The following is a 17495-nucleotide window of genomic DNA, read 5'->3' on the forward strand; positions in this document are numbered from 1 at the left end:
TCATCCATGACGGGCTGCCAGTGTGGCCCATGGGCGGTGGGCCCCTTCGGGCAGAGAGACACCCGAAGGCGGCCAGGCCTCCCCTAGTCGGCCCGAGACAGAGCCGGCTCTCCACAGCCGGCTTGCCACCTCCCTCGAAGGAGACGCCCCATTAAGGAGATAAGACGCGGTGAGGCTACAGCGATCACCCGCCGGACGGTGGCACTGTAGCCACGCCCACCTCGGCGAAGCCCTCGTCACCAGAATTGAGCAACAGTAACCAGCCACCGACAAGGCCCTGGACAGTGGGGCCTGCCTGTCGACCAAGGAGCCGGCAGCCGGCGGGACCCACCAGCCGGCGGGCCCCAGCAGCCAGCGCAGAAGCCGGCGAGTGTAGTCACAGACGGCTGGGCCCCATGCCCAGCCGGATTACCATTGTACCCCCCGGGGGTAGGCCAATATAAACCCCCCGGGACACCCATGCAAAGGGTTGATCCAAGCTAGTTCTAGACACCACATAGAGAGGGGAGGAGGGCTAGCCGTGCTCTACTTCTTCTCCTCCCAAAACAGCTCAAGGAGCATCGTGTAGCTACTTGTTCATCTAGTGATCATGTGGAGACCCCGCAGAGCAGCAGTAGGGGTGTTATCTCCGCGGAGAGCCCCGAAGCTGGGTAAGATTCGCCGGCGTGCATGTCTTCGCCTCATCCCGCTTCCAGGCACCGGCGACGTCTTACTGGCTCCCATAATGATAAGCCACCCGTTGGCATATGTCGCACCTACCACCCGACAGCCGTCATCACGGTCTCCTTCTTCCATCGGCATTCCATCACCGGAGCCATCATAATCACGTCCTTCCACCTACATTGTTAGATCACCGGAGCCTGCTTCATCCTCTCCTTCCAGACCATCGGTGTCATTGAGATACGACAAGACATCACCTCCGTCGTGGATTATGTCCCCCAATAACTGTTCTGCTTCCAAGTCTCGGTGCTCCATAGTTTCTGCAAATATTACAACATGGCAATTTAATATACAAACATGATAGATGGATATATTAGTGGCAGATGACAATGCTTCAAGGGTTTGGGGTGGCCTCGACGACAACACTCTTTTAACTTGGTAAATTTGGGTGGCCTCGGCAGCCCTTCTAGGGTTTGGGGTGGCCTCGACAACAACTCTCTTTTAACTTGGTAAATATAGGTGGCCTCAGCAACGCTTCTAGGGTTTGGGGTGGCCTTGAGGACAACGCTCTTTTAACTTGGTAAATTTGGGTGGCCTCGACAACGCTTCTAGGGTTTGGGCCGGACCGCCTCTCTCATGATTGTCCGACGTCTAGACCGACAAGGGATTTAACAAAATGGCACCATTTTGGATGTGCAGAAAATGGTCATATTTGTCCTGATCTCATCTACCCTTCTATATGTCACGTTGTCTATTGTCAAAGAATTCAAGAAAACCATGACTTCAACATTAGCCAAAAATGACAGGCGCATAATGGTACGAAGCTCTTCAAAGTTGTTTCGGAACGGAGTTCCCGATAGAATAATTTGCTTTTTGGTACAAAGTTCAGCAAGAGCCTTCCAAATATCGCTATTTGGACGGCCTTTGCTGAAATTCGTACCAAAAGGCGAATTAATCTATAAGGAGCTTCGTTCCAAAACAAATTTAAAGAGCTTCGTAGCATCATACGCCTGTTACTTCCAGCTAATGATGAAGCCATGGATTTCTTCAATACTTTGACAGACAACGTGACATATAGAAGAATATATATATATATATATATATATATTATATATATGAAATCAGAAAAAAAATTGGATCAACTTGTGCACATCCATAATGGGGGCATTCTTGATAAATCTGGACCCTCGACCCCTGGACGACCCTCGACCCTCTACACTAGTTCACGACCATCGACCGCTCGGTGATCCACGACCCTCTACCCTAGTTCCCGACCCTCGACCCCCTCATGTCACGTTTGACTAGTGTCAAAGGATTCAACAAAACCATGTCTTCATCATTAGGCGAAAGTAACAGGCGCATGATGGTACGAAGCTCTCCGAAGTTATTTTGGAACAGAGTCCCAGATAGGATAATTCGCTTTTTGGTACAAAGTTCAGCAAGAGCCTTCCGAATATCGCTATTTGGAAGGCCTTTGCTAAAATTCATACTGAAAGGCGAATTATCCTATCCGGGACTCCGTTCCAGAATAACTTTGGAGAACTTCGTATCATCATGCCCCGATTACTTCTGGCTAATGATGAAGCCATGGATTTCTTCAATACTTTGACACAAGGCAACCTGTCGACCCCTTGGTGATCCTCGACCCTCGACCCCTCGATGACCCTCGACCCCTCGACGACCCTCGAGCCCTTGACCCTCAATGACCCTCGACCCCTCGGTGACCCTCGACCCTCTACCCTAGTTCCCAACCCTCGACCCATTGGCGATCCTTGACACCCTCGTTCCCGATAAAAATTAAGAAGAGGAACAAGAATTAAAAAAAAGAGGAGAAGAAGAAAAGAAAAAAGGAGAAGAAGAATAAATAGATTTTTAATCTATTTTTTCTTCTTCTCCTCTATTCCTTCTTCTTCTCCTCTTTTTTTTCTTCTTCTTCCTCTTCTTATTTTTATCCTCTTCTTCCTGTCCTCTTCTTCTCTTCTTATTCTCCTTCTTTCTCTTCTTATTTTTTTCTCCTCTTCTTCTCTTTTTTCTCCCCTTTTTCCTCTCCTTCTTTTTCTTCCCTTCTTCCTTCTTCCTTCTCCCTAGATAAAAAAATTCTAAAAATGTAACTTTTGCATATATAAAATTTTTTCTTCTTCTTCGTTCTTCCTTTCTTCCTAGCTAGATATATAAAACTTTTCTAAAAAATGTTATCGGGGAGAGGGTATATCGACCCCCCCTCATGTCGAAGTTATCGAGGAGGGGGTATATCGGCCACCCCCACTACTAGGGAAAACCCTAGTAGTAGCGCGGGTTTTGATGCTATCAGCACCGCGCTACTACTACGGCGCTACAGCTAACATTCAGTAGTAGCATGGAAGGAACCCGCGCTACTACTATCAACTATATCAGTAGCGCTTTTGTTGAACGTGCTACTATTAAATAGCTGTAGCGCTTTACTATACCCGCGCTACTGCTATATCTTTCACAATTTTACCTGTTCCTTGCCCTGTTTCACGTTTCAGTTTATAGTTTATAAGCTGCAGCTTCACATGTACCAGATAACAATCTCATTAACCACAATACCATATAGTCATACAGTAGTCATACAATAGCATACAACATTATAGGTACTCAGACATAGTCAACATGCATCCTCACATGGAAATAGCATATATGATAAGCAGTACTAGCTAGGTAGTCTAACAACCACACATATATAGTAGTTCTACTAGGTATATATAGTCTATGTAGTTCTAGATTATATCAACAACGATCATCATCCTCAAGCCTGGGCGGTGGGTGTTCCTGATAGTAATTAGGATGGCCTGTCCAACAGGAAGATTCTTGCCAATGAGGAATCTCTTCCACCCAACCGAGTTTAAGTGTGTGCGACCGTCCGTGTCCATGCGGTAAGTACAGGTGGTGACGGAGCCCCTTGCCGTAAGGCGTAGTCCAGCTGAGCCTTCTTCATCAGGCTCAATACCACAACTCACACATAGGATCTTTGGCAATTTCTGAATAAGAAAAACTTATCAATTAATAAATAGCCTCACACATACTCTTGCAAATATATTTCTATTAAGTATAGATTTCTACACTATGAAAAGACACAGTACTACACATTTGTACTAAACATGAATTCTACTAATAAGTATATAGGGATTATCTACACTATTAATAGTTCCTTGGATTCTACACTAATAAGTATGTGATCGGACTCTACACTAAAGCATATCATCGACTAGATTCCACACAACATATCATTGGACTCTACGCTAAGCATATCATCGGATAATTTGCATTTGTAACTATAACATGCCATATCATGCCAGTCGACGATGGTACTTGTCAGGCGGGTCACGAATGGCACCCCGACAAAGTCATCACGTGGTAGAATTATGTCCCATAGGTTGCACACCTCCTCCTTGCTCAGCCTCATTCTTTGAGCTATGATGGCTTCATGAAGTGGGTCCTCATCATCTTCATCATCTTCCACCAGATTGATATAAATGACAGCCAGCTTGGGTCTTTTTGCTCTGAAGAAGAAGCTGATCAACTCAGAACCAGTAAGACGCATGCGGGCGAGGAAACGGGCCCATCCATCTCCTCCAATCTGCGACATATTGCATCCTTTCTCGACCTTCATAGTGTTCGCCCCCAGGAGCCTCAAATGTCACAGTGTCTCCTCTCAGCTTGTTGAATTTCAACCTCACATTGCATGGGACGATATGTTTACAAAAAGCAAAATGACAAAATGCATTAATGCCAACACTAAAAACAAAATAGTTGTTACATTTCATCGAATTTCTTACCGCCGCATGACGAAACCTCGGCCGGAAGTAGATGCCGAACAGCTTGCCAGTTGCAAGGCTATTGGCGCACCTTGACTTGCACAGTCGACATGGTAGTGGTGGTCGCGCCATTTTCCTAAAGCAATATGAGCAAAGAAAACAATAACTTAGCATGGGATGATCATCAAACTCAACATGCAAACCAAGATAGCAAACTAGCATTGACTATTCTAAACCCTAGAAACTATGCTATATCAAAGTGTTATATATGACCATAGGCTTATATCAACTAAAAACTATCAACTATGTCTAATTTTTTACTAATCAGATAATCATATCAACTTAAAACTATCAACTATCATCTCTCTCTCTAAATGTTACATATCAACTAGCCTACTAAATCAACTAAATCAAAATGTTCTAAATCAACTAAATCAACTAGCCTACTAAATCTAGCCTACTAAATCAACTAAATCAACTAGCCTACTAAATCAACTAAATCAACAAGCCTACTAAATCAACTAAATCAACTAGCCTACTAAATCAACTAGCCCACTAAATCAACTAAATCAAAATGTTCCAAATCACCTAAATCAACTAGCCTACTAAATCAACTAAATCAAGTAGCCTACTAAATCAACTAAATCAACTAGCCTACTAAATCAACAAAATCAAAATGTTCTAAATCAACTAGCCAACTAAATCAAGTAAACCATATCAACTAAATCAAAATGTTGCATATGAACTAGCCTACTAAATCTAGCTAGGGTAGCCCTCGGGGGTGCTGACGAGGAGGGGGGATGGCATGGCGACCTCGGTCGGGGGTGCTGACTAGGGGAAGGATGGTGACTTTCCTACAAGAGGGGGCGATGACAGCGGCCGGCAAGGGGATCGAGGGCGGTCGGCCAAATGCACCTGGCTAGAGCTCGCGGGCGGCCACAAAGTGGGCGGCGAGAGGGTGGAGGAGTAGCAGAGGGGGGTGAGAGGGGGGAGGAGCATTACCTATGACGGCGGTGGCGGTGGCGCATGGTGGCGGAGGAGAAATCCTAACCGCAGCTGCCGGCGTCGGGCAAAGGGGAATGATTGAGAGATGAGCACGTGCGAGGGGCCGGCCCACGTGTTTTCTTTTGCTATAGCAGTAGCACGGGAATAGGGAGCGCGCTACTTCTAAGCCAAATATCAGTAGCTCTTTGTCCTGAAAAAACGCTACTGATAAGGCTAATCATGTAAAAAACATCAAAAATATACATTGGTCATCATTGATCTTTTTGTGTAGAATCTAAATAGTCAACATGAATCCTCACGTACCTGTATAGGCACAAGTGAAGATTCATATTGCAGCCACAAATCCTACACATACAGTTCAATGAAGACCAAGTGCTCGTGATAGTTTGAGAAGTAACATATTTAAGGTGGTAAATCTTGAGCATGTGTTGGTTTCCCTTGAAGAGGAAAGGGTGATGCAACAAAGTAGCGTAAGTATTTCCCTCAGTTTTTGAGAACCAAGGTATCAATCCAGTAGGAGACTACACGCAAGTCACCTAGTACCTGCACAAACAAATAAGAACCTTGCAACCAACGTGATAAAGGGGTTGTCAATCCCTTCACGGCCACTTGCAAAAGTGAGATCTGATAAAGATAATAAGATAAATATTTTTGGTATTTTTTTATATAGATTGAAAAGTAAAGATTGCAAAATAAATAGTAAACTAGAATTGTAGATCGGAAACTTATATGATGTAAAGTAGACCCGGGGGCCATAGGTTTCACTAGTGGCTTCTCTCAAGATAGCATATATTACGGTGGGTGAACAAATTACTGTCGAGCAATTGATAGAAAAATGCATAGTTATGATGATATCTAGGCATGATCATGAACATAGGCGTCACGTCCGTGTCAAGTAGACCGAAATGATTCTGCATCTACTACTATTACTCCACACATCGACCGCTATCCAGCATGCATCTAGACTATTAAGTTCATAAGAACAGAGTAACGCATTAGGCAAGATGACATGATGTAGAGGGATAAACTCAAGCAATATGATATAAACCCCATCTTTTTATCCTCGATGGCAACAATAACATTTGTGCCTTGCTGCCCCTGCTGTCACTAGGAAAGGACACCGCAAGATTGAACCCAAAGCTAAGCACTTCTCCCATTGCAAGAAAGATCAATCTAGTAGGCCAAACCAAACTGATAATTCGAAGAGACTTGCAAAGATATCAAATCATGCATATAAGAATTCAAAGAAGAATCAAATATTATTCATAGATAATCTTAATCATAAGCCCATAATTCATCGGATCTCGGCAAACACACCGCAAAAAGAATTACATCGAATAGATCACCAAGAAAATCAAGGAGAACCTTATATTGAGAACCAAAGAGAGATAAGAAGCCATCTAGCTAATAACTATGGACCCGAAGGTCTGTGGTAAACTACTCACACATCATCGGAGAGGCTATGGTGTTAAAGTAGAAGCCCTCCATGATCGAATCCCCCTCCGGCTGATTGTTGGAAAAGGTCCCCAAATGAGATCTCACGGGTACAGAAGGTTGCGGCGGTGGAAAAGTGGTTTCGTGGCTCCCCTGGATGTTTTCAGGGTATAAGAGTATATATAGGCAAAGGAAGTAGGTCGATGGAGCTACGAGGGACCCACGAGGGTGGGGGTCACGCCTGGCCCCCTGGATGCGCTGCCCTACCTCGTAGCCACCTTGTTGCTTCCTTAACCTCCACTCCAAGTCTCCTGGATTGCATTTGTTCCAAAAAATATCCTCGCGAAGGTTTCATTCCATTTGGATTCCGTTTGATATTCCTTTTCTGCGAAACACTGAAATAGGCAAAAAACAGCAACTGGCACTGTGCCTCCGATTAATAGGTTAGTGCCAAAAATAATATAAAAGTGCATATTAAAGCCCATCAAACATCCAAAACAGATAATATACTAGCATGGAACAATCAAAAATTATAGCTACATTGGAGACGTATCAGCATGCCCAAGCTTAATTCCTGCTCGTCCTCGAGTAGGTAAATGATAAAAACAAAAATTTTGATGTGGAATGCTACCTAACATAATTTTCAATGTAATTTTCTTTACTGTGGCATGAATATTCAGATCCGAAAGATTCAAGACAAAATTTTAATATTGACATAAAAATAATAATACTTCAAGCATACTAACAAAGCAATCATGTCTTCTGAAAATAACATGGCCAAAGAAAGTTATCCCTACAAAATCATATAGTCTGGCTATGCTCTATCTTCATCACACAAAATATTTAAATCATGCACAACCTCGATGACAAGCCAAGCAATTGTTTCATACTTTTGATGTTCTCAAACTTTTTCAATCTTCACGCAATACATGAGCGTGAGCCATGGACATAGAGCTATAGGTAGAATAGAATGGTGGTTGTGGAGAAGACAAAAAAGGAGAAGATAGTCTCACATCAACTAGGCGTATCAACGGGCTATGGATATGCCCATCAATAGATATCAATGTGAGTGAGTAGGGATTGCCACGCAACGGATGCACTAGAGCTATAAGTGTATGAAAGCTCAACAAAAGAAACTAAGTGGGTGTGCATCCAACTCGCTTGCTCACGAAGACCTAGGGCATTTTGAGGAATCCCATCATTGGAATATACAAGCCAAGTTCTATAATGAAAAATTCCCACTATTATATGAAAGTGACAAAATAGGAGACTCTCTATCGTGAAGATCATGGTGCTACTTTGAAGCACAAGTGTGGATAAAGGATAGTATGTAACATCCCAAAATTCTAAATTTTGGAATGTTATATTAAATAGGTAGATTTGATTGATTGTCTGAAAGTGAGTGAATTTGAAACTTTTTGGAAGTTAAATGAGAGGGAATAAAAGGACTTTCCCAAACTTTCATTTTGCATTTATGTCCTCTGGGAATTCAAATTCCTTTCAAATACAAAACCCTGGAGAGAAGATGACATGACTGCTTCCATTTAAAGAAATGAAAAGGGTTTTAGAAAATATTTGAATTTCATGGGAAAATATTTCGAATTCAGAAACTTTAAGCAACTCAATGATTTTCATGAGATAAGATAATATGACTTCTTCAAAATATATGAAATATGAGTTGGAAGTTTTAAAAGAATTAAATTCAAATTCCTTTTCAAATTATTTTCAATTTCGAGTTATTTGGATTTTATTCAAATTATTTTTCTCCAAAATAAAAATATATGGAAAATAGGGTAACATGATTCCCTACATCAGAAAATTGGAGAGAAATAAATTTGAATTAATTTTGGAATTTTTAAAATGAGTTTTACTGGATTTTACTAGAGCAGTAGCACTCTTTGCTTTATTTGAATTTGTGTAGATTTTATTTGACTCTAGAAAAATGTTCCGCTCATAGAAAATCTTTTTCTGAAAATCTTGATATATTATGCCTATATAATTTTTTTATTTTTTTATTTTGTTTGTTTGTTTAAAAAATCTATCTCCGCCGCCAAACTGGGCCGGCCCAACAGGGCGCGGCCCAGCCCAGCCTCGCTCGTCACCGACCCTGGGCAGGAATCCGGCTCCCGCACGGGAGCGCCGCCGCCGGAGTCCGGCCGGACATCGTGTCCGCCTCCCTTGCTTCCTCCCCACGCCTCCTCGCCTATATAAGGCGAGGCTGGCCGCCTCTCTCTCGCATCGCGCCGCCGCCCTCCCGCATCACCCCACTGCCACTGCTGTAGATCGCCACCGCCGCCGCCTGCTCGCCTCGCTGCTGCCCCGCGTCTCCCGATCCGCGCCACCGCGCCCTCCGCCGGAGCTCCGCCGCCATCCGCCCCGCCGCCGCCATCGCCGTTCGCCTCGACGCCGGAGCCGCTGCTGCCATCCGCCGCCGTCGACCGGAACCGGTATAAACCGCCCGGTCCCGTTTTTTAGTGTTTAGGTTTACTTCGGTTTTTCTTAAAAAACGGTTTATTATTTAGTTTAGTTTATTTTGTGAGCATTCATTAGTTAGGGTTTTGTAACGAACGATTTTCATTGCATATGCTTCTGTAGCGAACGTTCGTTCAATAGGATTTTTCTTTTTCTTTTTAGTTTTTGCCCAGGGGCCTATGTGTGAGTATCTTTCTTCCACATTAGTCCCTCTATTTCAAACAAGCAAAACTTCTTGCTTGTTTATCCAAATTCAACGAAACCAACGCCCACTTCTTCGTTATGATCCCCTTTATCTAGATAACCAACTTAAACATGTTTTTGAAAATTTAAAATTTGGTTTCAAACAGACTTAGATTCAAACTTCTTTTGCTCATAACTCAAGTTTTATAACTCCGATTTAGTTGATTCTTTTTGCAAATCAAAGCTCTTGAACTAAACTTTCTGATAAGGCCAAATACACATAATTTTGGTACTGTTAGAAATTATTTTATGTTGCAAGAGTTATTTGCTTGGTTTTGATGTTTTCCAAATTTTCTTTTTCGTTCTTTTCGATCTTTTGAGTGATTGCTTATGTGTGGTTACTACTGCTTGCTTACGATAGATTGACTGGAGTGTGATGAGTAGAACTATCAAGAGTTTTGAGTGCGAATCATCTTCACCAACAGTACAAGCAAGTTCACACTTTGATCATACCCCTTTACTACCTAGTTTTATTGCATTAGATCAATCCTCAAACAATTGCATGGTTAGGATCTGAATATATTGTGGGTTGGTAAGTAGTTGAGGTAGTACCTATTCACCTATTTATTATCAAACCTTTGGAAGTTACTTCTACGTTGCTTATAGTGCTATGATATGCTTGTAGACGTGGATTGGGTGAGTGAATCCATGACAGATGTGAGATTGTTATTTAATGGTTCAACTTAAGGTGGCAACTTTAATACACATCTGGATGGATTGAGGCACCTGGGAACCAAGTGATTGCCTGTATTTTTGGAAATCCTGGGGTACCGTGTGATTCTCCTATGGACTGCCACCCAGGCTCAAAGGGATCATAAGATTATTCATGCTGGAAACTTCCGTGTGCAGCCACATGCCATTATGGGCTTTGGCATGGTTGAGTAAGTTGTGGGAAACCTTTCCATGATGGGCTAGCAGATGTAGGGGATTGTAGGTGTACCGGCCTATCTATCGGTTAAGAGGACCTCTTCAGAAAAACTATGTCTCGGTCATCCGTTTCTCAAAGATCATGTAGTGCGAAAAATCCAACGGAGGAGATCGAGTCTTGTGGGGAAAAGTGCACAAACCTCTGCAGAGTGTACAAACTAATCATGATTAGCCCTGTCCCCGTTATGGACATCTTGAGTATCTAGTTCTTGAATTATCATGTTGATCTCATCACTCTAAATTAATTTTGTTGGGTTGTCAATTACCTTTTAATTGGGATTGAGATGGGGTTTACCTTCTCAATATTTTCAACCAACTTTGTAGTTAAATAAATTATATTCCATTGATGTAGGGAAAAATTGGCTTTTCGCAAAAACATTATAACCATAGAGCTTTTCCACCAGCCAAATATGCATGTAGTGATAGCCATTATTCAGCATTGCTCTACAGTGTGAATTTGCCAGTACATTCAATGTACTGACCCTTTGTAGCTGCAACGTCTCATGTTGCAGGATTCTTACGACGAGTAAGTGATACGTTCGGGTTATGATTTCTACACTCAACTTTACTGTTGGTGTTGATGGGAATCCATAACCTTGTTGTTACTTTCTCTATTTGGATTGAGGTAATAGTATTTACGTTACTTTATACGTGTGATTTACCTCTATTATAAATCCACGAGTACTGTGTGTGTCAGCATACCGATCCAGGGATGACACTTAAGCACAGAGACTTGATCCATTCGGGTCGGGTCGCTACATAGTAGCATTGCCCCTTCTTTCTTTTTCTCTCATTTTTTATATGGGCCTTTTTCTCTTTTTTATGGCCTCTTTTTTCGTTTGGAATCTCATCCTAACTTGTCGGGGAATCATAGTCTCCATCATCCTTTCCTTACATGGGACAATGCTCTAATAATGAAGATCATCACACTTTTATTTACTTACAATTCAAGAATTACAACTCGATACTTAGAACAAAATATGACTCTATGTGAATGCCTCAGGCGGTGTACCAGGATGTGCAATGAATCAAGAGTGACATGTATGAAAGAATTATGAACGGTGGCTTTGCCACAAATAGATGTCAACTACACGATCATGTAAAGCAATTTGGCAATGATGAAGCGTGTCATAAATAACGCAACGGTGGAAAGTTTCATGGCAATATGTCTTAGAATGGCTATGAAAATACCATAATAGGTAGGTATGGTGGCTGTTTTGAGGAAAGTATATGGTGAGTTTATGGTACCGGCGAAAGTTGCACGGTACAAGAGAGGCTAGCAACGGTGGAAGGGTGAGAGTGCGTACACTATTAGGAAAAACCTTATACACAGAATCTTAGCAGCAGCGCGGCACAAAAAGAAGCGCTACTGCTAATTAGCAGTAGCGCGGTTAAGAAAAAAACGCTACTACTAAGTTGATAGTAGTAGCACGGGGTATAAAACCACGCTACTACTAAGTGGTTTCCACCGTGTCTACAGAAACAAGCAGTAGTAGTAGCGCGGGATGTAAACACACGCTACTACTAAGTTGATAGTAGTAGCGCGATGTATAAACCCCACGCTAGTGCTATGTAGTCCTCATCGTGCCCTCCCGTGACAGGCCACAGTAGCAGGGTGGGTATAAACCCAGTGCTACTACTATAGCTCGCGGAGGCCAAAGCCCAAATTCCCCTCCGCCTCGCCTGACCACTCCGCCCGCTCTTCCTCTCCTTTTTCCCAAGTCCCCGGCGCCGCCGCCCGCCGTCCCCACCAAGCACCACTCGTCCCTCTTCCTCTCCCTCTCCACCCGCGCGCGCGCCGCCTCCCCCAGCTCCCCGTTCCCCTCGCCGTCTCCTCCGGCGGATGGGGTCGGCCCCGCGGCGCCGATGCGGGGTGACGTGTACCTGGGGCGGTAGCTCGCGGCCGCGGCCGCGGCGGGCGCCCGTACGCGCGCGTCGGAGGAGGATGCCGAGAGGCGCCACCGCCGCAAGGAGAAGCGGTGGGCCCTGGCCAAGAAGACGCCCTTCCCTTTTCTCCGAAGTCAATCAATCCCTACCTCCCTCCATCAATCATGCGGGCAGGGCAGGGCATCCCCTCCAAGATTTGATTTTGCTTCTAAATCTTTAGGGGAGGGGAAGGAAGGGAAGGGAAGGAGGAGGAAGCGTCCATCTCCGTCAGCGTCAGCGTCAGCGTCACCGTTCCTTCCTCCTTGCCGCCGGAGGAGGAGGAAGAAGAAGAGCATGAAGAGGAGGATGACATGGCTGTGGTGAAGATGACGCTGGGCCCTCAGGTTCCCCTCAAGGACCTCCTCCACCTCCACAAGGCAAGCAAAGCAACCTACATCTGCATCTTTCTTTCTTTCTTTTTAATACTAGTAATAGATAATAGATACTGAAACTGCAAATGGATGGATGGATCTATGTAAATATGTAGTGTAGGGGGAGGAGGAGGAGGACCAGTCGATGAATTTGAGGTTTCTTTGATGCTTACTGTTGTGATTCATAAAGGTCTGAATCTGATCCCGTAAGTAAGATTATTAATTTCAACTGAATCATTTTTTGGGCAGTGAGTCACTCATTCATCTATGTATACTTATTAATGTGGCCACTAATTAATTTTCTTCCAGTTGGACCTGCCTGCCTCTGCATATATATTCAGATAGATAACGCATATGTTTGACCTGCCTGCTGTGCAAAATACCACCACACAAGGCAGGGTGGCACCACCGATCCCGCACCTCAGTTGCTTCAAACTTTGACAAAAGGGCCACAACCCAGTTCCATTAATAAGAAATGATGAAACAAGCAGGTTTGGGGTTCTGAAACTTGGACAAAAAGCAAAGCCAAAAGAGAAAAACAGCAAATGCAGCAAAAAAATATAGGAATGCTTTTGTAAACTCATTTGTAAGGTTTTCAATGTTTATTTCCATGGTTTTATTGCCATTCAGAATCATGTACGTGCCACTGCTATGCTCTGTTTTCATCTTGCATTTCAGCAACCAAAACGTCGAATTTATATCTTCAGTTTCGATCTTCCATGTCTTTGTGAAAGTTCAATCCAACCACCAGTACTGTACTCCACAAAATAACATTTTTGGTCCGAGATAAATATGTCTATGTGTTCTTTTATGATTATTACTACTCCAGTAGTGAATGTTGGAGTATGTTGAAGCAGTCGTGGAGTCTTGCGGTGGCTTTTTGTATCTTGCCAACTAAAGAGGTGGTTGCAGAGGTGGACAGAGATGACTACAACCTGCCAGGAGCTGAAACTCTGAAACTTCCAAAGAAATCGACACTTCAGTTCAGCTCAGAAAATGTTTGCTGCTTGCAAATCTTCCAATGGACGACTTGCAACTTGCCGGTTCACGGTATAGCGCTCAACTTGTTATCTCTGAACTTGGCTGAATTTTGTTGGAGCCTATTACTGCCATGTTCAGCTACCTAGTGGTCCAATATAAGAACGGAACCAAGCCTTGAGGACAGGGGCCATAGGATGGGCACAGCATCATTGTGGAAGTCTGCAGAATATTGATCTCTTTCTTTCAAACACACCACACTTCTTTACAATAGGTAATGCCACTTGTCTCAAATTATAAGTTGGCTTTTATTTTATTCATACATCATAGCTTGTAGTAGTTTACACCAAAAAATATTCATCATGTTGGCAGTTTTGAACTGGCTGGGTGGCAGTGAAAGCCAGGACGCACTATCTGAAGTTCTGGCTGGCATCACGTCTCCCATTGACACTGAGTTCTTTTGCAGAAGTGCTCATTCTGCAGCTATGTATGCTGTCACCTCCATGGTACGTGCACAGCAAACTATTCTATTTTCCTAAATTGAATTGTTAATGGAGCTGAACAAATACTTTTATCATTTAATTCTCATGTTAAGGTAATCCTGAAATGAGAAAAAGCAATTAGCTATTTGTATTGGTTGACGTTCATGACCATTTATAAGTTGTGTTGCTAATTATTTACTGTTCCTTGACTGTTACTGGAGGCCAAGTTGGTATTGTTCTTAGACTGAAGCAAGGTTCTTATTTTTGTGGAACAAAACGAATCATGGTTAAATTGCGTTGTCACCTGGTTCAAATTGCCTAGGTTATATTGACAAGGCATTTTGCTGCTATTTCTAAAGAAGTGGATAGAAGGTTTAAACTATGATACATCATATCTGAGTTGGTTTGTATTTGGAGTTGGAGAGATATTTGCAAGTTTTTGAATGGTCCTATCTGTGGCATATTTTTTTCCTGCCTACTTCACTTATATCAAGATATTTAGAAGACTCGACAGAAGAATTTCAGCAAGAATCAATAGCTTGTGTGATCCTTATGTTGCTGAGTTCTTTTTATAAACGTTCCATTGATTGGACGGTTGAAGAAGTAGCATATGTAGGTAAACTGGTTAGACCTTTTAAAGTCTGCTGCTCTCACAAGTATATTTTGCATTATTTTCCTTCCCTGTGTGTGTGTGTTTACTCTTCTATTGCTTTGAGTATTAGTACAGGGCTATTGCAAGGTTGGTTTAATGCTCCGGTTACTTAATTTGGCTGCTTACATATGGAAGCATAGTTGCTCTTTGCAAATGTAGTGCAATTTAGCATCCATCTTATGCTACCTTGCAATCCAAACTCTTCCAGATCTGCTATGCTGATGACCGCTCCGTCTGCTTTGCTCGAGAAGAGGACAAGTGGGTCATATATGGCTTCGAGACTGTCGAGGTAAGTTACTCGTGACTCCTGGGTGTTTATCAAGGCCCTGTATTCTTTCTTGTAGCCATTTTATTCTTAACTTGCTGATTTGTTGGTGTGAACTTCCTCCATGCAGAGAGAAGATAGTTGGGAGCATTTGCTAGAACGCTGGTGGCATGGCACGAGGCCGACATTGACTGGGGCCTGCTTGAGCCGAGGGCTAGGGCGAGGGACGTCACGGTGTCACAACTCAAGGCGGCGGCTGCCATCGGTCAAGTGTGGCTCGTCGAGGCTGCTCGTTATACTTCGTTGCAGCTGAAGGCCGCGGGATCAGGCCAGGAAGGCGCCATGCGTTGACAAGTGAGCCAATTTTTGGATCGGACCATGACAACGTGTCTCAGTCTCTGACTTCTAGAAGTAGTGGTAAAGTTTTGAATTTGCATGGCAAGAACCACTTATGTAGGTAGCTGACACGCACAACATTGTGTTTACGCTCTTACTTATGTAAAAGATATGAATTATACACGAGTTGCCTCTACAATGAGGAGTTGTGCTAGTAGATACGGCAATTGTGTGATAGAATGGAATTGATTAATTTTATTTTATTTTAATTTCTAATAAGTTAGTAGTAGCGTGGGAAAAAACTGCTCGCTACTAGTATCTAGGAACTAGTATCTAGGATACTACTAGCGTTGGTATTATAGACGCGCTACTACTATTTCGTTAGTAATAGCACGGATACGAAATAGCAGTAGCGTGGGTGGCACACGCTACTACTAACAAAGTTAGTAACAGCGCGGGTTTAACCCATGCTACTACTAACTATTAGATGTAGCGCGATACTAGTAGCGTGGGTACCCACGCTGCTAGTAGTAGCCATTTTACCCGCGCTGCTAATAGCCTTTTTCTTAGTAGTGGTATAATCCATGGACTCAACATTAGTCATAAAGAACTCACATATTTATTGCAAAAATCTATTAGTTATCAAAACAAAGTAGTATGTGCATGCTCCTAGGGGGTAGGTTGGTACAAAAAGACCATCGCTCGTCCCCGATCGCCACTCATAAGGAATACAATCAATAAATAAATCATGCTTCGACTTCATCACATAACGGTTCACCATATGTGCATGTTACAGGAATCACAAACTTTAACACAAGTATCTCTCAAATTCACAACTACTCAACTAGCATGACTCTAATATTACCATCTTCATATCTCAAAACAATCATCAAGTATCAAACTTATCATAGTATTCAATGCACTTTATATGAAAGTTTTTATTATATCTATCTTGGATGCCTATCATATTAGGACTAATTTCATAACCAAAGCGAATTACCATGCTGTTCTAAAAGACTCTCAAAATAATATAAGTGAAGCATGAGAGATCAGTAATTTCTATAAAATAAAACCACCACCATGCTCTAAAAAGATATAAGTGAAGCACTAGAGCAAAATTATCTAGCTCAAAAGATATAAGTGAAGCACATAGAGTATTTTAATAAATTTCGATTCATGTGTGTCTCTCCAAAAAGGTGTGTACAACAAGGATGATTGTGGTAAACTAAAAATAAAAGACTCAAATCATACAAGACGCTCCAAGCAAAACACATATCATGTGGTGAATAAAAATATAGCCTCAAGTAAAATTATCAATAGACGAAGACGAAAGAGGGGATGCCTTCCGGGGCATCCCAAGCTTAGGCTTTTGGTTGTCCTTGAATTTTACCTTGGGGTGCCTTGGGAATCCCCAAGCTTAGACTCTTTCCACTCCTTATTCCAAAATCCATCAAATCTTTACCCAATAACTTGAAAACTTCACAACACAAAACTCAACAGAAAATCTCATGAGCTCCGTTAGTATAAGAAAATAAACCACCACCTTAAGGTACTGTAATGAACTCATTCTTTATTTATATTGGTGTTAAACCTACTGTATTCCAACTTCTCTATGGTTCATACCACCCAATACTAGCCATAGATTCATCAAAATAAGCAAACAACACACGAAAAACAGAATCTGTCAAAAACATAATAGTCTTTAGCAATCTGTAGGTTTCGAATACTTCTGTCACTCCAAAAATCCTGAGAAATTAGGACAACCTAAATAATTTTTATAATGATCTATTGCAGTTGGAATTGGTCTTTTATCGCTCTCTGGTAAAAAATCAAAATTATTCTCGTGAGCACATACTTTCTATTTTTTACAGCAAGATCAAACAACAATCACCCACGAAGATCCTAAAGGCTTTAATTGGCACAAACACTAATTAAACATAAAAACACAATCATCACAGAGGATAGATG

At 42.4% G+C, this 17495-nt stretch overlaps 1 protein-coding gene across 13 annotated transcripts; it reads left to right on the forward strand.

The window, feature by feature from the left end:
- Positions 1 to 12146: 12146 nt before the first annotated feature.
- Positions 12147 to 15746, forward strand: LOC125547996 (uncharacterized). 13 transcript variants are annotated; one of them, XM_087513772.1, is made up of 7 exons: positions 12154 to 12820; positions 12931 to 13020; positions 13124 to 13864; positions 13980 to 14066; positions 14165 to 14298; positions 15135 to 15215; positions 15322 to 15746. In XM_087513772.1, the coding sequence occupies exons 3-7, from the start codon at positions 13660 to 13662 to the stop codon at positions 15502 to 15504; spliced, it is 690 nt and encodes a 229-aa protein (XP_087369898.1). In that variant the 5' UTR covers positions 12154 to 12820; positions 12931 to 13020; positions 13124 to 13659; the 3' UTR covers positions 15505 to 15746. The 13 variants fall into 13 exon arrangements, 5 of the variants coding, with proteins under 5 accessions (XP_087369898.1, XP_087369906.1, XP_087369904.1 ...); XM_087513780.1 differs by having other exon boundaries at positions 12931 to 13004; positions 13727 to 13864; XM_087513778.1 differs by having other exon boundaries at positions 12936 to 13020.
- The last annotated feature ends 1749 nt before the right edge of the window (positions 15747 to 17495 follow it).

The sequence above is a fragment of the Triticum urartu genome, chromosome 1A (assembly GCF_056163025.1).
Source record: "Triticum urartu cultivar PI428250 chromosome 1A, HENAU_Tu73, whole genome shotgun sequence".
In the NCBI taxonomy this organism is placed as follows: domain Eukaryota; kingdom Viridiplantae; phylum Streptophyta; class Magnoliopsida; order Poales; family Poaceae; genus Triticum; species Triticum urartu.

Excerpts from the sequence above, each read along its gene's own strand:
- LOC125547996 (XM_087513772.1), top strand. The coding sequence starts at position 13,660 with ATGTTGAAGCAGTCGTGGAGTCTTGCGGTGGCTTTTTGTATCTTGCCA. Across the intron at positions 14,067-14,164 it reads ACCACACTTCTTTACAATAG|TTTTGAACTGGCTGGGTGGC; the intron begins GTAATGCCACTT and ends TCATGTTGGCAG. Across the intron at positions 15,216-15,321 it reads ATGGCTTCGAGACTGTCGAG|AGAGAAGATAGTTGGGAGCA; the intron begins GTAAGTTACTCG and ends TCCTCCATGCAG.